The sequence below is a fragment of the Anas acuta genome, chromosome 4 (genome assembly GCF_963932015.1).
Source record: "Anas acuta chromosome 4, bAnaAcu1.1, whole genome shotgun sequence".
In the NCBI taxonomy this organism is placed as follows: domain Eukaryota; kingdom Metazoa; phylum Chordata; class Aves; order Anseriformes; family Anatidae; genus Anas; species Anas acuta.
Genome location: NC_088982.1, coordinates 20,908,864 through 20,936,787, shown reverse-complemented (window position 1 = coordinate 20,936,787; position 27,924 = coordinate 20,908,864). Strand labels below are relative to the sequence as shown.

Genomic DNA, 27,924 nt, shown 5'->3' with positions numbered 1-27,924 from the left:
TGGTAGCTGCCAGAAAGCATAATGGGAAGGCAGCTCCCAACTTCTATCAGTGCCTGCCTGCAGGCAAAGTTAGCTCTTATTGCTGTTCGCATCAATTCATATACAAAGGACTGGCTCGTACCAGCCCCAGATCTACAGGATTATTTGGTGAAAATGCTAATGCAATCCTAGCTCATACCCGATGTCCTTCCAAGTCTATTACAAACAGCATTTGCATATACTATCCATGAATTTAATGGCATTTTTGCATGGACTTCAATAATAAACCAATCTAATTCTAACGCTGTACCTCAGGAGCACGACCTTACAGACTGCATACCAATATGCGCCAACAGCCAATAGGTGGATGATGCATACTGAGCTGTCAAGGAAGAGCTCTGGGTATACTTCACAAGAAGGAGGTAACAATGGTTCCTCAGGGGCTATTTCACAGGGGCTCCTGTGTGGAATGAAGCTAAGCAACAGGGTGGTCCCAGAGCAGTTGTTAATGTTGATTTAATGAGCAGTTGCTGATCAGCTTTCTCTGACTAATAAGGATTCAGATTACCCTGCTCCAGTACAAGTTCCCTACCATTGATGTAAGTCCTATGGGGAAGTCACATTTGAGCTAGTTTAAGCTGCATATGGCACAGCTGCAGTTCAAATAGTCTTGCTGTCAAGCTTAATTTCACAACCCAATCATTAGGCATGGCTAACTTGATTTCAGACTAATTTAGTATGATTTAAATGCGAATATAGGATGCATACAGGACTTTGAAAAAATATTCTGTATCCAGAAGAAAGGATGGGAAAAGCTGAAGCTTAAGTCTAAGTTAAATTTTATGTATGTGTCTAAGTGGAATATGAAGAGATTACTACTTCTGTGGTTTCAAAAACAAATTAACTTCTAGGAAAAAAAAAGGGGAAGTAAGTCTCAGTAATGTCCTGGTATCAGAAATAAGTATAAAATACAGCAATTTATGAAACAGTCTTCATATTGTAAAGGGTTTGGCAGAAATCATATGTATTGAATTATCTTTTATAGTTTAGCAAATCTCTGAAATACTGCTGTTTATTTTTAGATATGAAAATGCTACAGTGGAAATATCTTTAAACATTTTCATATCCTATGAAAACCTATTCATACCTGTCCCTTTCTCCACTTGAGACACTTCATACATAGACTGCAATGCAATAGTAAGACAGGTGTTCTATAAAATGGATATTAATTTTGAAGTGATGTATTACACAATGTATTTTTTGTAGCTGATCATCCCATGTAAATGAGGCATATGACTTATGAAGCAGGCACACTGATTTTAATGTGACAGTGATCTGTCTTTTTGCTGTACACAGGTTCATGTGTAAAAAGGAAAAAACAGCTGGGTGCTACAGAAAGGCAGCCCTGAAGGCTAAAAAATGTAAAGCATATCACAAAATTTAGGTTAGGAACGTACTGATATGTTTATATGGTAAATTGTTCATGGCAGGGAGTTTTTCCTTGTAGTATCTAGAGTATGTCATTCTTTAGAAATAGTAGGACTGAATCTAATAGAGTTACAATTGTTTATGCTAGTGCAAGATGGAGATAAAGCAAAGCAATGTGCTCATAAAAGCAGAAAGTGTCAGAATTACAAAATGGGACCTTAGGCTTTCGCAGACAAAGAGGACTTTATTGTGCCACGTGAACATAGCCCTGTCTACAAAGCACTGCAGTGATGCAGGAGGCTGTAAGTCCAAGCAGAGTTTTACTTATAAAATGAAGTGTTAGGAGCAAAATACCCCAACACAAAGCACCCACTTCATGTGATCTTAACCTTCTCTCAGGTTCACAGCCAGAATTCCTACCTGCTCCAAACAATCTGCAACATTAAACCCACTGCGAATATCTCACACACACACAAGTATCTACAATGCTGGAGAGAGTATCTTTGTAAAAATAAAGGTAACTATGATGAGACTTTTGATGCTCTATAGGTATACAATTTGAAAGGAAGACAAATAAATGTGTCCCAAAGAAAAAGAAAGTCTGTATCCAAGTCAATGCAAACTACAGTGCTTCCCTTTTCTCCAGTAAGAAAAATAACAGTAGTCTGCACTGATACATATATATATATATTTTTTTGACAAGATCTTGCATTGGCAAATGTTGAAGAATACTTTGTCGTTTGTGTCAAATGCAAAATTAAATATGAATAATTTCAAACCTTTTATTTTCCATTACAGCTTTTTTGCATCTCCTACAGGTCCATGCTACTCTACTTCTTATTAGCAATCTTAATGAAGGAAAAAGGTATTGGGATGCTTTACATTTTCCACTATCATTATCACAACTATTACAGCATAGCTGGTATAATCATTTTAATAAGTATCCACATTTTCTTCTCAAAAGTTCATCACCAGTTACTGAACTGAAAGGATTTTTTTTCAAACATTTCTTATTATCAATAGTCACTGCACCAGGTTAGTATCATATTTAAATGTGGAGCAATTTTATTGTAATCTCAGTGGTATCTGGCTGTCAGCAAGAGGGTGGCATAATGGATTGTAATCATTTTGCACAGAGTAAGGACAGGTCTAGCGGAAAATATTTAATTCTAGGTGATAGCTCCTGCAGAGTCAGTAAAGGGCACATGCTAATAAGGAAACTGCAGAAAGGCACTGGTGATGACATGTTCCCTGAAAACAGCAAGCTCAGCAGATACAGTGCAGCTAATAGAACCATTACTGCCTCATGTCAAGCTATGAAAAATACCAAAGGACAGAGTCATCACAGTGAAGGGAAAAACAAAGCTCTCACATATTACAGTTGGAAAAGCTTTACAGGCAGAACAATGTTAGGATAACAGTGTTATCAAATGCATGAATAAAAATATCCCAAAAAGCTTGCTCAGTAGAAAGAACAATTTCTCCTTTTTAATTCACTCTATATTCCACATGTTGTAGCCCTACCATTCATTGTATTAATTTTCAGTTCAAAACTAATTTTCCACCAAGGCATCTGTTGTCTTCTGCTGATGACAGCATGTTTGCTTTTGCTTTTCTTTTTTTAACTTCAGCTTATGACAGAGTCCACAAGTAAAGCATAAAGCACTACAAATGATGACTACAAGGCAGGAAAAGCATCCAGATGCTTTTACGGAGAATTAATTTTCCAGACTCTGATTACAGGCTTCTGTTACCACTGGCAAAGTGTTGGTCAGCTTCTCTCCTTCTAAAACTGGGAGTCTGTCCAGAAACACAGTGACTATGAAATCTTCATAGCATGCTTGTGTTACGGCAAGAAGCACTCTAGCTGGTCATATTATAGCACTAATAAAAGTTCTCTATCATCTCAAATAGCATTGCTATTTTTAAAGCCTACTCACCAAAATCTTACCACTACATTCCAGATAGAAGGAAATGACTGATTATATACACAGAGGTATGCACAGGTGTTTTAGACAAACAATAATCTAAAGTACCTACTGGAAAAGATTAAAAAATCTTAATGGGCCTTTTCCTAAATTGTTTTTCAATGCAAACTGCTACTCCCATTTTTCCACAAAGAACAATCTACTCCTAATGTATCAGACAGAATATTACACATTTCTTGGCTTCATAGGGGAAAATATTTAATGCTTTTGATCCCTCTCCCTCACTTAATATTCTTGAATGTACTTCAGCTGGACTCTGAGCCGAGTCACTACTTAAAAAGCAAACAAATGCCAGACACAAGAGTAAATGTAGCTTTACATTCTGAAATTGCAATGCTGCTAATGGGATCTTTGTTTTACTAACAAAGAGTTTAATTAGTCAGGAGTGGTAAAACAAGTGTCTAATGGAAAGCCTACTAAATCTATGGAGTCTTTCTGATGGCTTCCATTGATGCTGACTTTCAGATTAATAGTGTTAATCTGATGAGTTATATCTGTAACAATGACTCTTGGGAAACAAGACTTCCAGTGTTTTTGAAGTTTTACTTCTATATTCTTAGAACTTAATTCACTACTTAAGACAAGCTGAACTTCAGAGGACACCTCAGAAACCTCATATGCAGTTTATGATCCCATTCTTCCTACTATTTTTACACTCTTAAGAAGTTATTTCAGTGGAATAACCTCAAATACTGTAACTTTATGCACTTGCTGCCCCCCTTCAATGTGCAAGAAATTCAGCAACACTACAAAAAAGAAGTCAGTTATGAATTACTCCCTGTATGTTAATGTGTGTCATTTGTCATGAAGATTAACTGCATTAGGAAACAATAATTACACATGAATCTCATTTATAAGGAAGAGGAGGGCAAGCACATTTTCCAAGAGCTTAGTAATTTACATCCACGGGCATTCTTTACTACATTTTTGCCTTAAGTAAGCCTCAAATAATTAGTTCCAACCTGGCTCAGATTACCAACCATTGAAATCAAAGGCTTGCATAGTAAGAAACAATGTGTAATTCCATTCTTTACTGAGCTGTGCAGCTATAATGTCTCTTTTAGAACCTGGGAGCAACCCTGCAAACCATGGTCACATGAGAAATCTTTTTTGACATGAATAGACCCATTAAGTCAATGGGTCTGTTCATGTGAACAGAGACTGATGTCAAAAAACATTGATGCTGAGAATGACCTGTTTTGTATGTTCTTTCATTTGTGTGGATAAGCAAGAGAACGAACATGAGGAATATTATGTCCCAATTTCAGTAAATGTATTTTGCATTATTTACTGTAGAAACCCTGTTATGCCATACTCACTCGCATTTTGTTTTTAAACCTGTTAAGCGATATTACAACAGCAGATGCTTTTCACTGCAGACATGAATGCTGTACCATGGGAATTAACAGTGTATCCCTTCTTCCTTTGAAATTTCTTATTGAAGATTTTTCATTGCAATAAAGGCTTATTAAACTCTTGTTAATCAATACTGTTGCTTCATTACTTCACACATCTGCAGCATGCGACCTACTCCTCTTTTGTTCAGTTAGGTTCTGACCCAGCAATGATTAGAGAAAATGAAGGTATGTCGGTTTCTCTTTTTTTTGGTTTGGTTCAGCTAGGGAGAAAATACAGTTGCCAGAGAACATTATAAGATACTGTGCTACATTATTACCCCACCAAATAGTATCCTAACTGAATATATTTCCTTTATGACTGTCAGCCTAAACATTGTTGCTGCCAAAATGTGTATCATTCAGGTAGCCTGCCTATGGTACCCCAGAACTTACGGCTGCAGGAATGAAGCTGAAGTTGCCAGCAGCTTCTTTCTGTCCTCCTCTGTGTGCAGATTACAGAATAAGATCATGGAGATCTTTCCTGCTCTGGAAAACATTGTCAGACTAAGAATGGCTCCAACAATTAAGTGCCACTTTTACAACACCAGTAGATGTACACAGGGAATGAGCTTCAACACTCTGAAGAAGCCCTTCAGAAAGACATTGAGATTTAACTTGCACTTGAGTGTTATACTGAATTTCTGTGCACATATATACTTCGTCAGGCAAATATAAAAACATGCCCGTTCTACTAACACACTTGTGCTGCTATGCTGTGCAGGCCTGAGGCTTATTTAGAAGATGGCTAGAGCTATCATGGCTGTAAAGCAATCTAGATTGCTTAGGGCCAGTGAGAAATTTTTTAAATAGAGTTTCTGAAATATAATAATCCGTGCATGTTCACAACAGAAATTGTCATTTTCTTAATAGATTTAATATATATATATAAAATAAGAACTATGACATTATTAATCTGTCAATTAACTGAATTAAGCTGAAGTAATTCCCAATCATTTCAAGCTAGTATCTGAGGAAAAAACAGAGCCCTGGAATGTATTATTTGATCTTTAAATCTGGCTACTGATGGAGACTGTCTGAACCCAAGAAGGTGTCTAGTGTGCTGGAGTGGAACTGCTCTGTCTGAGTAGGCAGAATCTGCTCAGCCCTTTCTGATGCGCGTCTTCATGGAGCAAACGCTCCAGGCAGAGAAGTGCTGTGACGCTCTTATAGACAGATTCACTTTCCTAAAAGAATCTGGTTTTCCTTACACACAAAGCTTGATCCCTTTAATAACTGTATACTTGAAGCCATGTTTAGCTAAGTCTATATGTAGATATACTATTATTGGAAACCGGCTGCTACAACTGTAAGGAAAGGGACAATACCCTTCAATATGAGTCACTGAAGCTATTTCAAGCTGATATAACTGTATGCATATTAATGCTAGTTTCAATATAACTCCATTGGAAAAAATACCATATAATAGCTTAACTAATATAAGGTCTGAGTAAAAAATTCTTCAATATCCAGCCTCCATGAAAACTTGAAGCATGGCAGAGGCCTCCACAACCTTATCTTCACTTTTCAACTTTGCAGCTATAGAAAGCCGAGAACAATAAAGCCTGTTGTTAAGATTTTAAGGTTGTCATACCATATTGTGTTGTTAAAACATTAAACGATTACTACAGTCAGACAGATGAGACAGAACTGGAAATAGTCCCTCAAGACAGTTAAAATGTACAAACTTCACTTTGCATTTCATGGAAAGATAATCTGTCCTCGTTCCCTGTAAAATAATGTTTCAATCACAAGTGCTGAAGAGTGTCAAACAGCTGCTTACCTCAGTATGTACATGAAAGAACAACACTTCAGAGCAAAGGCCACAAGAACAAATGTCACGATGGAACTATGCATGTTCTCTCACCATTATGAAGAGGTAGATAGTTCTTAACTGAATTAGTCAAAAAGAGCTGCCCACCCTGTCACAATATATAATAAAAGCAATGTATCAGAATACTTACATTCTAGTCCTTGGAACTGCTAGCAGAAAAGATACTAACTAGTTATGATAAACACAATTTGATCATATTCATGCTGTGCTCTTTTCACTGTATTCATGATGGTTCATTCAAACTTAAATCAAAATAGCTTAAAGCCCCTGATTGCCTTCATTAATATAGTCACGATAGCCTTCAAAATAAGAAATATATGACTGCATTCACTCAAAACTCACCAGTTATCATGTTTTGTAGGGAGCTGCAGAAAAGAAGCATTGATAGGGCTAAATGAATAAACATCAAAGATGGAATTGGGGTATGAAAGAAAATGCTGGTCTCTGATTTATGAAAGCCAAATGAAGACGTGTCATTTAAGGCATAAGAACTCAATCTTCAGCCAAGTGACCTCAGGAATTAATAAAAGAACAGGGTGGATAGGCTCATGTAGCTTCCCACTTCTGTGTGCATACGTCTCTGTATATCCTTGTCTCAGTATTGCCTATGAATATGTTTCTTTAACTGTGATGACTGAAGGCGGAAGCAACCAAAATCACAGAATTGCTGACTAGGATGTAATCAACTTTAAAACTGAATAGTGGAACACTGTATCAGCATCAAGAACTCTTGCACATTTCTCTACAGCTCTGAGGAGAATATATCTAGCTGCACAACTCTGTGCAGGTGCTAGTATCTTACAAGGAATGTACAAGTGAAGAATCCTCCAGTGCTCCAGTGACCAAAGCTAACCAGGAATACTCTGATATATTGGACAGTGAGGTGTGAGGCTGAAATGAAGACTGTTAGTAAAGAATATTTCCATAATTTTCAGTAAATACAATTATTTGGATTTTTTTTTTTTAATTTAGTGAAAGAATTATTTCACAAAATGCAAATCTGAGCTTTGTCATTATGCAACTTAACAGGGAAAATTTTCTTAAATTTTGGCAATTAGTCTTTTAAAAAATAACTTTGTAACCCACATTGAACCTTCCTATTCACAGAATGTAACTTCCTCATTCACTTACTTTGGGGACATGCAATTTGCAGATGAATCATTCAATTTGTCCTTGTTATAAAAGGCACAGAATTCTATTTTTACTTCACCTATTTAAATTTCATAATAACTACATGGAACTCTCACATAACCATCAAACACTACATTTAATTCCTTACTCTCTCCGTCTGCACATCATCACCAGACCAAGACAATTCTAAATATATACCACTGAATTAATATCCTGACAATGTACTTGATGTATCACTCCATGGAAATCAGTAATCATTATGGCAAAATACAGATTATTACACTGACCCATTGGAAGTCCTTTACATGCAAGACTGAAGCCATGGTTTGTTCTGTCAAAACAAGATTGTAGGATTTGGCTATACAGAATTTGAATACATGGCTTTGTTTTATACACATATATACTTATGATAAACCAAACCACACCCCATAAGAACTTTCCATAACTACCAAAAACAATCTAGATTGAACTATATGGAAGTCTTCAGCCCAAAATAATAAAATTACTAATTATCTGTTTAGCATTTTCCTCAGAAGATGCATTTATAGAAATTATAGACTGTTTATGATGTCTATTGTGAGGTTACCACAAGAAAGATGGAAAATAAAAGAAACTGCTAGTGAAGTCTTGAAAGATTTGTGCAACGTTGTGGTGTTTTACATCTTTTACTTTTTTAATCCATGTCATGTTTTAATGACAACTCTATGTTGGTCTATGACTGAATAACTACTGAAACAGAAAAGTAATCCAAATGAGCTCAGTGAATTTTACACTGGGTGTAAGAATTAACCAGAGCAGGGAAATAACAGATTTAAACAGAGGTCTTTAAAATGTGTTCTAAATATGTGTTTGAGTATGTAAAATAACAAGTTACCCTATTATAATTTATACTCCATGTGTGTGTAGCAGATAAACCCTTGGAAGAGCATCCTCTTTAAACCTCTCTCTGGCTGTGTACAGGTGTTCCTCCTTCAGCAGTAAACATCTTAATTGTTTCAATTGTATTAGCTGTGTCTGCTATCATACATATGTGATTTATTAAAGTTGGAAAATGCCAAGAATTATTTTAATCTTACATTAAATTCTGTCATAATTCTACTTGCACACCTGAGTGGTGCATCATTATTCAAGATTCATCTTTGCATCTCTATTTTCTTAGAAGAATCCTGCCAGCTTGAAACTGTCCATTAACTAGTGAATGCCATCTCACCCACTTAAGGAGATGAAAAGGAAACCTATGTAGGCATTTACTTAAAATAACTCCCCCACCCCCTGTAACACCCTCTTTCCTCACTTGTGAATCACTTTTGCTGAAATTCATTAAGATGTTGAGAGTGCTTGCTGAAACTTCCTTGAATGGCAAATAAACATGACATGCAAAGATAAAAAGAAGTATTAAAAAATGTAGAATACAAGATAAAAAAGTGAAGGAAATAAAGTATCTATTGAGTATGTTCTTAATTTTTAGGTGTTCTTAGCAATCCTTGTCTGTAGTTATTATATGTGTATGTAGTTCTACAACTGTGTTCTGAATTAAGTTTCATTCAGTCTGTAGGTAAAAGAAAATTTCATTTTTTATACCTTTATAAACAATGTATCTTATTTTATTTTTATCATTCATGGAAAGAAGCCAAGAACAAAATCCTAAGGAAGTAGGATTAATAAAAGATTAATAAAATTTTGCAATTTCACTGAATTTTGATTTAGTATAGAGGTTCTTCATAAATGGGATATATTGAAATAAGGAAAAATGCTGTGTTTTTGGAGTATGCATACACTTAGATTTTGAAAACTTCTAAATACTATTTGAAGTATGTCCCTTGTTTTCACAGTCAAAAAAAAACACAAAAAGCCATTTTTATTGTGATAAACAAATCAACTGCAAAGTCCCTGGTTTCAAATGGAAGTCTAATTACGAAAGAGAAAATCTTAAGTGAGCAAAGCATAGCACACAAGAAAAGGAGTATCGTTAACAGAGAAGGGACAGACTAGATGAAACTTCAGCTGCATTCGAGAAATTAACAATAAACAATAAAATGAATTAAAAGACATTTAATGAGCAGGAAGCAGGAACTGGTATGTTACAATGATTTTTTTCCTCATGTTACAGAGGAAGAAGAAAGCAGAAAAGTTAATGCAGACTCAATACAAGTTCTCATAAAGAATTAATTTGCACTTTGTTGAATCCTGTGAGACATTTCAGTGAATCATGATTTCTTTGAAAGCAAGATGTGCCTTACTACTTCATTAAGCATCATAGTTTATGGCTTTTTTTTCCTTTTTAAGATTTGCATATCTATTACTACAAGACTAAACATCTCACACTAGGATTGAAATGTACATAGTTACTGTAACAGGTGAGTATGAAGGTTCTATTCTTCACCTCAGACAGACATGGTAAGATTTTCCATCTGTCATTTGCTTTAAAAAAATCAATTTCTTTAGACTAAGCAGAATTTTAAATGAGCTCACATTTTAATATGCCATCCTCAGAAAATAAACAAAAAATAATTCCTCATCTAGCATTTACTTAATGCTTACAATGCGAAGTTACTTACAATGCAGGAAGTGCTCATCATCAATATAAAGCAGTTCTCTGTTTTTACAAGATCAAAATTAATTCTCACCATCTCACTTGCTTTTATTAATCTCATGTTATTATTTATTAAACTTCATTAACCTTGTTCTTCATTTTCTAGAAGTATGTTTAAATTTACAGCACTTAGAGAATTTAAGATGAAAGTGATTTATGAATTTAAAAAACCAGGTACCTCATCTTTTTGCATATCCATGAGTTTTTAATTATAAAAGCAAGTAATAGGGACCTACCACCTATGCATATACTAAACTCAACAAGTAAGCAGTCATATGGAAGAGAGTGAAATTATACACAGATTTAAACATAATGAAATACCTAGAAAGAGTATCTAAGAAAACAGGAAAACAGTTTTACCACCATTCTCCTGAAGAAAGAGGCAATTGGCTCTCATACTATGAAAGTCAACTCAATTGAAAATTTGTGAAGGTTTTTATAACAGACCAAGCATGCCAAACAGACCAAATGGGAAATGTCCACCTATACAACTAAATTTTGTTGTTCTAATTGAAAGGAAAAAGCTTGTTTTCCTTTCGTAAGCAGTAATTAAGCTTTTTGCTTGGATTATTCCAGCTCTCAATTAGGTAGTGCAACTTGTTGAAAAAGATGAGAAAAAGCTTCCAAAAAGATGAGAAAATTTTTGAATTTTGCTTGCCATCACTTACTGATGGGAAGGGCAGTGATTGTCTCAGATTCAAGAGTAGTAGAGTGTAGTGGAAATAATGACATAGAAGACAAATTGTAATTCTGTTTTCCTGGACACAATTCATCTTACCAGCATGTTCTTCTCTACGTAGATATAAATGGCTGCTTAAACTAAGCAAAGATTGCTTTATCCAAAGACAGCTGCTCCATCTTTGTGGACTCTTAATGGAAAATTCTGCCTTTTATCTTCATGCTAGCAGAATGAGCATTGACATGCATATACTTACTCAACCATGTAATACTTAAAAACTTAAAGATATATAAAAGACTTATAATACTTCAAAGCATTATATGCAACTTTATTAAAATCTTATTGTTTAATAGCATAATAATGCTGCAGTAAATAATATGAAATGATTTTTACTTATGCCTTTGTATTAGTGCTTAAAAACAACATAAAAAGAGTTTGTCATATGAACTAAATACTGCTTCAATCAATTTCTTCAAATTCTCAAAATCCTGTAACACACTGAAAAGCGATGACTTGGACACTGACAGTGTAGAGGACACAAAGCACGCCGGATAGTAAGATCTACATGCTTAACAATTGCTCAGACAGTAACAAGCTTTGGAATGCAATTGGAAAAACTGTTCAGAATGTTAAATTACTACAACCTTTTTGAACTTTCAAAGTAACAGTATGAATTCTTAAGCTTCTGGAAAAGCAGCCTAAGCCAATCATATTTATGTAACCTCTCACAGAAAGGATTACCTGAGTTGTAAGGGAGCCACACATCTGAAGTACCACATAGTGTCATTATTCTGTAGCAAAAACAAAAAAAAAATCTTGAGTTGAAGCAACAACTGTCAACCTTCCTAATAACAGGGAATAATGTCACCAGCTGAAAGATGCACAACGGGGTTCTCTGCAATGCACAGTAATTACAGTTTTGTAATGCAGATTGCATGGAAAACTTCATGTGTCTTGGACAGGGATACCCTGCTCTCCATTCTATGTAAATGGAGATGTACATCAGTTGAACGTAAGTATGAGCAAAGAGAAGGACATCAGAACTGAGAAATCTTTCTAACAGTGATGAAAACACTCCAGCTGAAACAAGTCCTACAAGGAATCTGAAAATTTCACTGCAAATGCCTATCAAGAAACTTCCTAAAGTTTTTGTGACTTGCATAATAGTCATATATGCATTGCTAAAATACTACTAGGCAAATACAACTGAAATTACAAATTGGATTCATCTTAAGTGCTCTTACCCTTGCTCTTCTTTCCACACAATCCTGCCATAGGTAAAGTAAGACTTTATTCTAAATCCCTATGTGTGCTCATGATTTGGTTTTGGCCCTTTAGAAATGTCAACAATAAAGCCAAGTGAAGATCTTCCCCATACCTAGGGAAAAAAAAAAAACACTCTATTCACGCTTCAGCTCAGCCACTTTAACTCTATCTAAAATAGTCCTCTCAAACTCTTCCCCACTGACTTGCTTTCAAAGAAGTGCTGTGAGAACATACACTGTAATTTGGTAATCCCATATTCTTGGTAGGCTGTATCAGCACCCTTGGTTGAAGTGCTTCAGTGATTTATTTAGAGCCCTAAAGTGCTCTCAAGCTCCATGCCTTTAGCTCTTCTCCTGCTGCAGTATTGACTTTTGGAAGGTAAGTTTGAAAAGACATAAGCCAAGGTAAAAGCACATTGCAGTGCTGTCACAGTGGAGGCACTCCTGCCAGAAGATGGTATTTGCTATATCATGCAAACTTCCTCTATTCCATGCAGAACAGAACCACAGCAATCACTCTAAGTACCTGATACACACTTTAGTGAGACCAACAATCCCAGGATACAGAAATGGAGTCAAAATAATAGAAATCCCATTTGACCTGTATTAGAAGAGCAACACAGACTTAAGTATGCAGTGTAACATACTTCTGTAACAGCTTTACAGAAAGCACATGTATATAAAGATTATTGAAAAAATGTTAGAAATTAGAAGAAAATAAAACTTTAGAATTAACTTTGGAAAGGCAATTAAGGCTTGATCAGAAGGAGAAATGCAAGTAGGCTTTTTCACACAAGTATGCAGAAGAACATATTTTCACACCAGCAGGCATGACACTGTAGGAAGGATGGGGCAGGTGTTAGAGGAACTGGATGAGAAGCAAAGCAAATGAAGATAGATGAATGTTTGAAAAGCCTTTTAAATGCCTGGAATTTGAATGGGAGTCAGTGGAAAAGTACTAGCATCGGGCTGCCACTCCCCACAGTGGTAATTACTGAACCTTAGTGGTAATTACTACTGTTTGTGAAAAGCAGGAAGCAACATTCAAAGGCTGGACTCAAATCAGTTTCTCAGTACTATGGGACTGAGAGGGAGATGGAGCAACAGCTCTGGATAAAACGTGGCTATGGTGACAGAAGAAATATGCGAAGAAAATTTAAGTTCAGGGTCAGTGTGAACACTGATATCCAGGTATCATACAAGCACAAATGTTGATAAAGGATGCAGGGCTCTTAAACCCTTTTGCTAAACAGGAACAATTTTTTTGGGGTATCTTTATTGGAAAGAGACTGACACAGCGTAAAAATCTAAAGCAGGTTACTAGAAAAGGATGTACATATTAAATTCCATCAGGCATTGATCTGTGAGAGATTTACTAAGAAGAAAAAAAAATCACATTCGTTACTGTGAGAATACAGGTCTTAAAGCTCAGTACAAACAAATGCAAAGGCATCCAGTTCAGAAACATACAGAATGAACTTTTTATCATATATGAATATATGAAATATGTCTTAATTTTGAAAACAGAAGAATTAACTTCCACAGTTATGCATGTCATGATGAAGAGGAAAAGGATTATTTGTATCTTTCACATTCAGTTGCCTGATGAACTCACCCAGGTGTGAGATGAATACTTTTTTACTTCAATGAGTTGTTTTCAAGGGGCCAGAACCAGTCTAAATACCAATGATTACGTTCTTATTAGTTAAATGTTTTGTACAAGCAATTAGTTACTGATGAATACTACATTAAAGGCCTCCTTTCACTAGTCTAAATTTCATTTAGACGATATTCATAGAAGTTTCATACTTACAAGGCAAAAATATCACTTTGAACGTTAGTTTTAAGTATCTGAAATGAAAAATAAAAACTGAATATTCTAGTTCCATACTTTTACATTACTAAAAAATAAGAAAAAGCAACAGGTGTGCAGCCCCCTTGTTAGCCTTATTTACCAATAATACCCTACTGTGGATCCAGTAGATCAATGCAGATATCCGTACAAAACCTTTCTAAACCTTCCTTCTTGGTATTACAGATTAATGGTCCTGCAGTTCTAGTTGGAACTGAAATCCCATTGACTTTATGTGGAAGGGGATCCAATATGTGGTAGTACTGAAGGGTAACAATATGAGAATTTCAAAGGAGGTCCAAAGACTGATAAAAAACTCCAAATGGGTAAAGAAAATGATGTTTAACAAGCATTTAACTATCATTTTCAGATAGTTAATATGTAATTAAACAACTGAGAGTATACTGTGCTGTTTATTTATATTCTCTGCTTAATAGTGGCTTTGAACTACCCTTTTCCCCAGTGAAGCAACAGAAACAATATAACTTGGATTTCTCTATACGAAACAGAGATGGATCACACCAGACCAGTGCATCACAATGACTCTTCATCCTTCCTACTTTGTTTTTTGCTTTAAGCGAGTTTTCTGGAGACTTATTATATATTTATACTTCTTGCATGGAAAGAGTTAGACATCCCAGGAATGCCAGAAAGATGCAGAGAACTTCCCACAGGGAAGTCTACTTCCTTTCATCCCATTTAGGTATTACTTGGAGAGAACACTATTTTTACTAGAGGTAGAAAGAAAAGACAAATGAAACCAGAGAGAAAGGAGTTAGAACTTCAAACCAGCATAATTTATGTACAAACCAACTGCAATTCTTCTCCATGAAAATAACAGAATATAGAGGCCAAATAGCTTTAGGAAGTTTCTCTTTGGAAATAATCCAGGGATTCTAACTGGAATAAACTGATCAAATGTTGAGGTTTTAAAAGCTAGTACAGGAAATACAACTTTCAGTTAGATGCTCTCAACTTCTATTCCTGATAAACCTACTGAAGGTAAGTAAAACTAGAGCTTTAAACTCTCTCCTGTATATGACTCTCAAAGCTCTGCATTTTTACCTTTGTGAAAAGTCTTTTTGCTACAGAAAAATAAATCTCTAAAATCAAGATTTTTATAGATTTATGTTACTGAGACTGTGTACAAATCACATTTTGTTTTGTTTTTCTGCTGAGCAATGAGGATATCAGACAAGTGGGTAAAGTGTGATACAGCAATGCTTTCCTTTGGGGAAAGAAAACAACAGAAATTGCATGCCTGAGTTTTTCCTCTGGTGGTTCAAAATTAAATTATGCAGGCTGTAGGGATTATCTGCAGTTTGTGAGACACATAGAAAACAGTCTCCACAGTCTTATTCTTTCACACTTGACCATTAAACAATTTCCCACCCTCTGTGCACCCACATTTGGGTATTCTACTCTATGGCTTAAGAACACTGAATGAGATTAGCAGAGCCACAAGACATACACATACTATTCACTCGGTAATAGTGATGCTTCTCTAGCTCTGAATGGAGTAAAGTGCAAATGCACAAAGCCTGACCATTCTGGTTCCAGCCAACTGTTGCTGTTAGAGTCCTTTTTCAGTGAGACCTAGGAGCCCATCTCATTGTCCCATCTATTATTTTTTCAATTCTGTGCTCAGTTACCTTTTTTCATATTACAATTAGTCTTAGGCTCTGACTGGGACTGGCAGCACTCAGCTTTGGAGGTTTGTTTCTGCTTGCTGGCCATCCCCCCACTGCAGCATGGACAGCTCAGTTCCTTGTAAAGCTAGTCCTGGATATCTGAAGTTTATAATGTCATGTTTTAACAAAAGCTCCTCAGGCTTCTTCTAAAGCACTAGAATGGTAAATAGGAAATCTACTTTTCAAAAGGGTGATCTGGTGTAACTGAAAAACACACCCTCAGTTCTCATACCACACTTAGGACAGAAATAAATGGCAAGCCTAGGACAGTCACTGACTGTGCAATCAAGCTATGAAGTCATCTACCTGACGTCACATCTCTCCATAGAGAGGTTTGGTGGATGAGAGAAGAAAAAGCCAGGTATACACACCAAATATGAACACAAACCACCCAAGTTCTTTTCCTATGGATTGCAGAAGACATATACCATACTTACTAGTCTATGACAGCTGTGCAGACTTCTCCAAAAATGGGTTAACTTTGCAAAGATCAGCATTAACTCCCACACACATTTCTGCTGGAAATCTATCAGGTTGCTAGGGTAGCATGCTGTGCATAAAGGCTGCTCCCTGGCTGCATACCCTTCCCGCAGGCACACGAATCCCTAATTATGAGGTACATATACAGAAGAGTTTCTGTGGGCTAAGGACAAGCATCAACAAATACACTACTTCCTTTGGTACATGACTTACAGACCCTTTGAACCATTTTTGGCTCCTTTTCTGGTGCCTGTCTCACAGCAGGGGAGGCCGTTTCAAACTTCAGTTATCATTCTGACCACAAATAACACCTAATTTCTTTCTCTTACTCTTTAATTTTATTTCAAAACCCAAAGTAAATGCATCCTGAATAGCAAATAAACAGAAACCTGAAAGAGGAAGATACTGTGACATGACAGTGGGATTGCACTCACCCAGTTTCATTGCCTATTTAAATGTTAATGGCACTTTCAATAAGCAAATTTATTTGTATAAAGAATTAGAAAACACCTTCACATTTAGTTTCATGCTTGCCTTATAAAACTTTACTTATTTATCTCCTAGTGCATTTATTTATGTATTTGTCTCCTGATGAGGACTGGAGAAGTCCTTTCTTTCTTCATGTTTCACTTTATTCATGCTGTACATATTCTAAGATTTCTTTGCCTCCTACCTCTCCAAAACCTCCAATTCCATAATGCCCTGCATTAAGCGTGAGCATAGGGGAAACTGAAGTGTCCTTTCAGGCTAACCAGCACCTCTGCTGTTAAATGAGAACTTCCTATTCCTGACTGCCAAGGGTTTACATGCTATTTCCATAACTGTGCTCTAGATGAAGATAGATGAGGCTGAGATTCTTCTGTAACACTACGCCAAAGCAAAAACCTAATTAACACTTTGGGACTTTATATGTGCCAACATGGAAAATATTCTACATTTCATGCAGCTTTCTAGAATGTAGGAGTCATGAAGCAATACAATACAGCTTGTACTGTAGCAAGTCATAGGTACATTACTTAGTGCATTTGGTGTTCAAGAAATAACTGATATAAAGCACAAATCCTTCCCCGATTCACACAGGTTAAAAATGCTAGTTGTATTTGTTTTATAGCCTAGCATCTCTGTTATCCTCATGCTTAAAATGCCCTAAACAAATATCCTTGCAACTACTGCCAAAGGGGGATAGGAAGGTTAGAAAGATTTATAATGTTGCCAGAGCTGTCATGTAGGCTATGAGCAGGGAATGTCTCATTGTAATAAATAAGAACATATCCTACTTATCATTTCAATTAAAATACTTTTTTTTTTTTCCCTTTTTTTAAGCTAAACTACAAATATCAATGCTTTTGAAACTGAGAAGGTAAATGATTCATAACAATTGTAACAACTGCTATGTCGCTGTCTTGTAGGTGGAAACCACAGACAAATATGACAAACATTGACAGAGTTAAGTTTCAAACATTTGCAAATTTGTATCCATGAGTTTTCCTTTTCTTACACTCCTTAGCTCCTTTCTACTGTTTTCCTCTAAGCATCCCTAGGTTCATGCTGAAAAAGCTTTATCTCTTCATGCTTTATACATCACATTGTATATTATTTCTAATAACATACTTTTTTCTCCCTAAGCATCTCCCCCAAACAATTAATTTGCTTAAAATGTCTGTTTCTTTGTCAGAATGCATTATATCAAACCGTAACAATCTCCTAGCCATTCTACTCAAGGATTGTTACCTTACCAGCACATTAAGAGTACAATCAAACTGCTCTCCTGCAATGTACAGCATCAACAGCAGTCAAGTGAATTGTATTTTTGTGCTTACTTCAAGGCACCTATTACTTTATATTTTTAATTTAACACATTAAAATGATGCTATGTAAAAATGAAACAGTACCAAGTTTCTAGGGTGAAATGTAAAACTCACTTTCTAAACTTTAAATAAGCACAAGAAATCTTTTCAAGTCTTCGTTTCATTGTGAGTGTTTTTTGCCAGAGGAAAAAACAAAAACAAAAAAAAAAACAAAAACAGTCTTTCCAAATTCCTTTCTTCGGCATGAACATACACAGAATATGTGAAGGATGACATTTTTTATTTTGAAGCAGTTAATTTCCTTCAACACTTTTTGAGAAGTTTTATTTTGTTTTGGATTCATGTCTGAGTATTAGAACCTATTTACATAGATACCAAAGTGTTCCTTTTAGATAACCACACACTGGATTTTGTTCATTATTTGTAGTTTCTCCTTTTTTTTTTTTTTATTAAAGTAAGCAGCCCTGTTTCAAGGTATCAGCTGTCTCACCCACTTTCTTTGTATTACTCCCTCGGAGCATTTTCTACACACACAAAAAGAAAAATCTGAAACAGAAAAATCCAAAACTGTCTCCAATAAGGGCGCCCAGTGAATGAAAAAGAAACTTGGGGATGGGGAGAGTGAACATATCTTTGGGAGAAACTATTGCTTTTGACAATTTTACATAAAACCAAGTGGGAGATAGTTTGCCCAGAGCACTTTTTAATGCATTGTGTAGAATTACATTCTTTTGATTTATATTCATCAGACCTAAATCTGGAACCTGCTATCATGCTGGCAATGAACCTGTGACACAATCTAACTTTTGTTTAGCTCCTGTGTATGTTAATGTGATCTCCGTGACTAAGTTTTCTTGATGTCCTTGTATGGGGTGAAATGAAGATGTTATCGTTCCATCTGAGTGAGATTTAACAACATTCATTTAGTTTTCCATCCAGATATGAAAAAGAATTCTCTGGAAAGTATCATCATCCTCAGAAAACAGATAATTCCTTTAATATAAATCCTGGTTATTTTCTATCACTCTTCAAATTTAGGTGTAAAATTGTTATAAACATTTATCCATTACTCATCATGGAAAACAATATGATACATTCTGCAAGTTAATCGCCGTCTCTTTTAGGTACATTTATTAAGAACTGTTATTATTGAATCAAAACCTAATCAAAAGAACAAAACCCCTGGATCATGGCCTCTAGTGCTTACCAATGAAATCAATGATCTCACAAGTGCCCCACCTGTACGTCCCTATTAAATTTGAATAAAAGAGGTGTTTCTGTGTGTACCACTACATGTGCACACAGAAAGCTTCTTTTGAAGAGTTAACACGTAATACTGATGTAAAACTAAGTAATCTACTACTACCTGAAATATGTCCTGAATTTAATACAAAGCCATCAGCTTGACATACATAGTCAAAAGACTTCAAGTTTTACTTGTTCTTAACATGTTATAATTTATTATTTTTAAAAAGATTGTGTAGCAGGTGTTCATATTGGAAGTTCACTTGCATATACATAACTCCGCAGAAGGACCATGCTCCTTTAAACAACATTTCTTCTCCAGCATTACACGTTTTGTGCTGTTTTGTGACTTCAGTAACAAACTCAGCCACTGCTCACAGATGCTCTGCTCACATGTGGAACCATGCACTCACATCTCATCTCATGGATTACCCTATAAAGTTTAGGATGTAGTTCAAACTTTCTTTGTTAAACTTCAATATGATAAAAATGCAACTTCACTATGATTAAAAAGCAACTGATCTCAAAGCTACTGAGCTGTTCTGAGCATCATAAAAGAGTACATGAACAGGAGATGGGGTCAAATCTTTAATCTCCAGTTTACTAAGCAATGAGAAGGGATATACCAATCATCTCTTCAGATTAATGCGTAGCATAAATATTAATTAATCAATGTAGAAAACTTGAGACACACTACAGGAAACTGAGTTGATCATAAGTTATTGCAATGAAGATTTAATAATCTAATTTAACAATCTATTTAAATAAATAAAAGTCTGATTTGCAGTTCCCTTAGTGTTTGGGGAGGGAAGGAGCAACCTCATTAAAGCCCCTTCTGGTGCACGCCCTTCCATAAACTCGTTGTACACGAGGTAACACCCAGTGGGCTGCCAGGGAGGCGAGCCTTCACAACCGCCCTACAAAAGGGCTATCCATGTGATTCCTGGACACTCTCAACAATTTATCGGGTCCTAACACCACCAGACCTGCGGATGGAAGTGTTAGGCACTGGGCCTTCACTCCTCACCGGCTGCTTTACGACAGAACTGGGCGGCGCCTAACGACTATCAATAGCTGGCGCAGATAATGGGTAATGGCGTTTTAGCGCAGGCATTAAAATCCCAGGAAAGGATTAAAAGGAGAGGAAAAAAAAAAAAAGGAAGACCTGGGTGAGAAATTATCACCGCCCTCGGATCCAGCGCTGCTGTCTCGACCCAGAGCCTCAGTCCGCATGGGGAAGGTCGACCCCAGCGACCATCCGAGCCCACCTTTATGCAGTGTGCTCGGTCTGGGACCACCTCCAGGGCGGTAACTGTGTGCTTTGTTGTTCTGGAAGCCTCGGGAAGGTTCACTGTGGTCCCCCACGCCCCTTCCCCCTGCAAATTGCTCCAGCTGATGTTCCCAAGCCGAAAGGAGGAGCCGAGAAAGGCGGCCCGCCGGCCCGGTTCCGCAGGGCAGTGTGCAACGTGCTCCTGCCCGAGTTTGGGACAAAAACAGGTAAAGTTCATTGCCGGTCTTAGACACATTCTAATCCATGTGATATGTTCGCATACACAAACTCACATATATGCAGAGCACAACATTAGAATGAGGTTCGTTGGCTGCATGCAGCAGGAGTTCTGCTCGGACAAATAGATACTCACCAGGGCTCCAGAAGAGGCCCTTTTCATAATCTGGGGGGCTTTATGTAAACTATATTGCAAGGTACTGCTGGCTTGCAGTTCTATTAAATTTTTCAAGTTGCAGCAAAACAAACTCTGTTTTGTTATGTAGTCTGCTTTTACGCTTACTGAGTGATCAGGAACTCCTTAAAATTTTGACCACAGATCACTATGAGACTTCAAAGTGGTTTTTGGACCACCCAATGTTCACATTATCAGTCTTAACTGAAAACATCCCAAATATAGCACAGCTCTGAAAAGCAATTTGGAATATTGTATCCTCATCAAGTGTGAAAACTACAGCTTGTCAACCACTGATACAGCCCCAGGAAGACAGAATGGCAGCACAGAAGGAAGGATGTTTTCAAGAGCAAATCTCACATTAATGAAGTTCAGTGGATGTGGGAGATTAAAAAATCATTTTTCCACCAGATTCTTTCACTGACTCCTCTTAAATGTGGCAGAAATCTCAACTTTTCCATACGTATCAGATTTTACATTACTATCTGTGTTTCTTGGGCTTGTCATCATTCTCCTATGGGCATTTTGACTGAAGTTTATGAAGCTCCAAGGGGCTTTATATGTTTACTTACTGAAGCGGTATAGAGAACATCAAAGTGAATGATTGAATATTAAATAAATCAGAAGCACAGTTTCACAAACACTTGAAGTGGAAAAGTATCGCATTTAGGAAACTGTCAAATTCATTATTCAATGTATTTACTTTTCTAATACTGATCCCAGACTCTGCAAAGGCAAGAATATCACTAGCACAATACAGAAAGCAAACTGCTTTCTTTTTCCTGCGAGACATTGCAGTCAAGGATAGAGCAGCACACGGGACTGTTCCTTTCTTTTCCACAAAGGCAGGTGGTCTCAGATGACAAGCCTGTACAAACCTTCAGCTAGCACATTTCAGGAAAATGGAGGGAGATGAAATTTACACCACAAACATTCCCAGGGAAGAATACTTACCCATGCAGAAACAGCAAAACAAAAACCTGTTACGTGTATATATATATATATATAAATCCACAAGCTAAACCTATGCACTGAATGTTCCAGTGTGAATCAGCTATTTACCAAGCAAATTACTATATTTCACGGCAATAACTAAGATGATAACATGCAAGAAATTAATGATAAATATGGTGATAGAAGTAAAACAGACATCAGAAAGTTTATAGCTCCCCAGTCCAAAAAGTTCAGCCAAGCTTGAATGGAGATAAGAAACTGGATGAGAAATGTGGGATGAAGAATGCAATAGTCACAGAGAAAAGGAATGATTAAGAAGAAAACAAAAAAGAACAGAGGTTTTAATCAGGAAAAATTGGTAATAAAATTCTGAATTAAAATTCTGATTCCAGTGAGGATTTTCAGACATCATTTAATTCCCATGATTTACAATTTCCTCAGTAGAACTACAGCACTAAGAGATCGTGTCTTTTATATTAATAGAAAATGATGAATGCCACTGTAATCAGTAACACTGACTTTCATCAGCTAGTGGTCTGGTGCTGATCAGATGATGAAATCAAGGAGAGTGAATTGGTAAACCAGCTGGAGGAAGCATTTCTAATATGATTTAAAACAACAACAACAGCAACAGAGGAGCTTTCTCATTTTGTTTTGCTGCACTTCTGTTTATAAGAGCGGGATTTCATTTAAGCCTGGGAAGAGTGTGCATAAAATCCTTATCTAATACTTCTACTAACCATGATTTATCCCCACAGCGCAATTCAAATACAGTGAAGAGATAACATCTTTTTTTTTTTTATGTCTTCCCTTGTATTTCTAAAGCAGGAAATATACATACACAAATCAAGAGAAATCAATATTTTTACTCCTTTCCACTCCATCAGTCATATAACAAAATAATCAGAAAAGGGCACCATAACCCCCTGTTTGTCATTTGAATTGACTGAATGAGAGTTTGACAAGTCTAAAAGGCCAGCAAAAGACACACAGAATTCCCTCATTAGATTTTGCACAACAGTGACTACAGAGGGCTATGAATGCACAGTACTATGAATAATAAAACATCTGTGAATTACATAATGTCACTAAGTACTTTCCAAATGGTATGCATATATTAACCCACAAATACAGGCTGGTACTTATTTAATACAAAATCAGCAAAAAAAATGGTGTTTTTGAAAGGCCTTGGAAGTCCATTATGCTATCCAAGTCTCTCATATTACTCTAAGGAAAGTGATGTTACTGTTATACCATAATAGAAATGTTACTGTTATACCATAATAGAAAATAGCCACATCAACAGCTCTTAGTGACAGGTAGAGATATCTTTGGGAAATCCACCAACTTTAATGAAACAGCTTAAGTAAATATAATCTCTTCTTGTACGTTCAACTGCCTGTAGTCTACAAAGAACAAAATAAATGTCTAAGTTTTATATATACTGAGAATCAATGTTTTCACACCACTTTATATCACCATTGAAATGTGCAGTCAACCTAATAACACACAGCACCTTCTGACAATCAAAGAAGTCCTCTATATCACTGCAGACTACACATAGCTTGATTGGAACGCCCTGTTTTATAAGTCCCCCACTCCACCCCTCACAACCCTGGTGATAAAGTATTTTCAGATTTGAATGCTTGCTGTTAGCTTTAATGAAGGCTTTTTCATTGCTGAAGCCAGGTTTATTTTTAAGCAGTCACAGTAGTCTCTTGACAGTGTAATACAGAACTGGATCAGCAATTACAAAGGGGAATCAAAATTATGGTCACTCTAATGTGCATTCTTCTAAATGACTAGTTCAGAAGCAGGAACATGAAACTATTGTTTCAAACACCAGTCTGAGACCCCTAGAGATTTAAATGAGTAGTCTGCAAAAAAAATAAGATCATTTTTTATTTTTTTCTCTCTGTGAAGTTATCTACTCTCTTAATTAGTAGCAGCATATCAATTAATAAAAATATAGAATACAGGCTATTATCCTATTACAGGTTAATACTATTATGTAAAAAAAAATAATAAGGAATTGTACTGTTTATCCACATCTAGTCATGCTTGGTATCTGACAATTTGTCAGTTTACCACACTGAAAGCTGATCCAAAATCCCTTAAATCACTGTTTTCTTTTACTCTCTACACTGTTTTCTTTTACTCTCAAGTCCAAAGTGGGTCTGACTCAAACCCTGAAATAAAGCCCTCCAAGCCCAACTTGTGATTGCCACTTCTGATGTTTTAACCTCCATGGTAGGCTAGTGTAGAAGCAATTTATCTAGCACATGAACTGATGCTATCTATAGGATTTATGAAATCAACAGATGGCCTTAGACAAAGAGTATTTAAAGGAGATTTTATTTTTTAATAAATTAATTTGAGATTGGATATGTAACCAAAATTCTGGTATGTACTTGACTTTATCCCAGAAATAATTCAAGACAGATCATCCAGGTTACCATATGGACTATATTTCACTCCTCCTATTAAAAGTAGATTACAGAGAGGCTAAAGCTACTTATGATATTTCAAGCTTACCAGCATTAATTTGAATAAGAAAATAGATGAGGGAAGCATGATTGGCAGCCATCCCAGCTATACAAATTACAAATCTCTTCAACAGAATTTCAATGGATTTTAAAATTGAGTAGTAAAAGATCTAGTGATAAATTGATCTTTTTTTTTCATATAGCAATATTTTTATTTTTTTTCGGTATCAATACTTTCGGTATCAATAGTTTCCTGTAGGAACAAATAAAAATAAAAATGTAGTACTTGTATTTTATCCTAAAATAAAATGTAGTATTGTGAAGAGTTATAATGAAAATTTGGAAGTATACACTGTGTTTGATATGGGTACAATGAAAAGGTCTGTTAATGTGTGGAAAACGTGCAATACATGTATACACAGTGAGTTAGGAATTCAGTATCAGGTGCTAGCCACTGATATCCATCTCTGGGGACTCGCATTCCAATTGCCTTTTCTTTCCTGGTTATGGCATGTAGGGAAGCAGCCACTGCAGCTGTACAAGCCCTGAGAGACAGATGCACAAGCTAGAGAGATGACACAGATGTCCAGAACCTTCCCACCTGCCACCTGGCTGAATTCACACTGGTTATTGCAAGATGTGGATAACCATCTGTACATCTGTCTAGTACTGACACTTAAGGGTCATAATTTAGAAAGAGTTAATCACTGGAGTAAGTTATAGCAAGTATTTCTGAAGATTCAACCCTATTCCTACATGCACTATAATGGCTGTTTGTAATTGTCTCTTGGTACACTTCAGCATGGCCAGAATATCAGAGACTCAGCAGAGTTTACCAAGAGCATTGTAAGAGGAAGGTTTTACTACATTTCTAATGCCTTAGACAAAAATTAAATGGTTACAATTTTAGGACAATTCTCTGCCCTTTTTTAATGATAGCAATGGAAAAAAAAACAGTATTCTGAAAGTGGCAAAACTGAAATCATTATACCAGTTTAAGATTATTTTTTGTTTGTTTGTTTGTTAATTCTAATGTATAAAGACACTGCACACGTGTAGATGGAAACTTCCCAGAACTTTTTAATATCAGTCACCAATCAGCAAATTCCCATTGTAAGTCACAAATGATGATTAGTACTCATTTAAGCAATCCTCACCATACCCTGTGATGAAAGATGTATATCCATTTAATAAACAAAACAGTCAAGGCACAGAAAGCTAAGGTGAGTTCTTTCACCCCACAAAAGCAGGTCGGTGGCACCAAAAATGCAAGATCTCTAATTTCCACTTCCCAACTCTATGTAGTAAACTGTATTTCATAAGCTATTCATTTGAAATGACGGTAGCTCATGCCATAAATGCAATCTTTGCTGAGATAGGCAATTCGATGGAAATAAGTATGCATATATTACATATATGTAGAAATCTTAAAAAGTAAATATCAAGGGAATTTTAGTTAATAGATTAAATGGCATTTCAAAAATATTCCATCTTCTTCTACGCCTTGTTAATATATCATCTTCTTGCATCACTTACAGTAATGAATTCTGTAAAGCAGAGGTCCTGACATTGCTGTCTGACCTCCCATAGTGTAAACCCTATTTTTGGAAGGCTGTTTTTTTTCCCTGAATAGATGGCAATAAGCCAAAAAACTCAGGTACAATATAAAAATCATACTAACAACATGTATAAAAACAGTACACATTTGTCAAGAGCCATTCCACTAGAAGTAACTTTTTGAGTGAAATTAAAATCCGTGTGGTGCTGTTCACTGACAGTTCTAATTTCAGTGAGAATGATTCAAAGCAAAGTATAGAAGGCTGCATGGAAGTTCTCCACAGCACAATACAAAATGAAACTGTTTTATATTTAAAATAATGCTATATTTAGAAATTAAATCTACTTTATAAAAAGATATTAAAAATCTAAGTACATTTTATTAGACCTATGTTTTTACCATTTTTAGTTTTCATATTAAGTCCAGAAACTGACACCTTCAACATTAGAAAAATAAAGAAAAACTAGAGCCTGCTTCAAGAGAATGTATTGTTTTTAGCTCCCTGCACACACTCCAAGTTCTCTGGGAATGCTCTGATGTCTGCACATAATCCAAGCACAAGCTTTGCTTAAGAGCTATGCTCAGATTTATGAAAATATCCAAATGGATCACCTCTGAAAGACAACAAATTGAACTCCATGGGTAACCAGCAATTATCAACTCCTTATCATTGCAAGATGCTCAGACCAGCTTCACATACTTTTAAGCATCTGAAACACAAGGTAAGCACAGCACGATGTCACAACACGACATCCATTCTTACAGACACATGCAACTGTATTATTTGCATTCTCCTTTAACTGTCCACTCTACGGTACAAACTCTTAATTCTGCATAGGAAATACCTGACAAATTGCACCTGGAAATGTATGCTTTTTATTCCACAACACTATCTATACCTGCTTCTTTCAGATTCCCTTCAGCCTTAATTCACAACTTTCTAATGCCCTCCACAGGGAACATTTCAAAATGAGGCATGGAGGCAGGATGAAGCTGAACCAAGAAAAATATGGCATCTCTCACAGCTCATATAGTTTCCTTCTTCCAGGCGCCTCAGGACAAAGAGCATTGTCCTGTTTTCGACAGGGATGGAGTTAATTTTCTTCCTAGTAGCTGGTATGGTGCCGTGTTTTGCATTTAGGAGGAAAATAATGCTGATAACACGCCAATGCTTTAGTTGTTGTTGAGCAGTGCTTACACTAAGTCAAGGACTTTGCAGTTTCTCATACCAGCCTGTCTTGGTGGAAGCTGGGGGTACACAAGACACTGGGAGGGGGCACAGCCAGGACAGCTGACCCAAACTGGCCAAAGGGATATTCCATACCATATGGTGTCATGCTGAACAAGAGAATTGTGAGGCGTTGGCTGTGGTGGGAGCTGACAGCTCAAGGACTGGCTAGGCATTGGTCATTGGGTTATGAGCAATTGTGTTGCACATCCTTTTTTTTATTTTTATTTTTTTTTTCTTCTTTTTTTCTTCTTGTTTTCTTCCTTTTCTTAATAAAGTGTCCTTATCATATGAGTTCTTGCACTTTTACCTTTTTGTACCATCCCACTGAGGGGGAGTGAGCAAACAGCTGTGCAGTGCTTAGCTGCCTGCTGGGTTAAACCACCACAGGCCTTCTGGTGTCCAACATGGGGCCCAAATGGTTGGTATATCTGTTTTACATATCTGTGTCATTGCCAGAACTGAGTATATGATCAACAGTTGCACAATACCATTGTATCAGTTACTTCCATACTATGCCTTTTTTTCCAATTTGTGGAAAGTCTTTACCCAATGTCAACAATGTCAACAGATTCACACTTCCCAGTCATGAAACACTCAGATAAAAACATAGATGCTATCTATATCTGAAACTAACAAAAAATAGCAA

General features: G+C 36.3%; 1 protein-coding gene across 10 annotated transcripts in view; it reads right to left on the bottom strand.

Annotated features, from left to right (window-relative positions):
• PCDH7 (protocadherin 7) overlaps positions 1-27,924 on the bottom strand; it is a 284,006-nt gene that overhangs the window by 198,145 nt on the left and 57,937 nt on the right. For 3 of the 10 annotated variants that reach the window (XM_068680079.1, XM_068680078.1, XM_068680077.1), the window contains exon 2: positions 11,768-11,817. The exons of 5 other annotated variants lie outside the window; for them this stretch is intronic. In XM_068680079.1, the coding sequence (XP_068536180.1) occupies positions 11,768-11,817 (50 nt within the window). Of the gene's footprint in view, positions 1-1,627; positions 3,208-5,185; positions 5,279-6,572; positions 6,712-11,767; positions 11,818-27,924 lie in introns of those variants that run through there. 2 more of the 10 variants (XR_011095885.1, XR_011095886.1) reach the window with 2 other exon arrangements.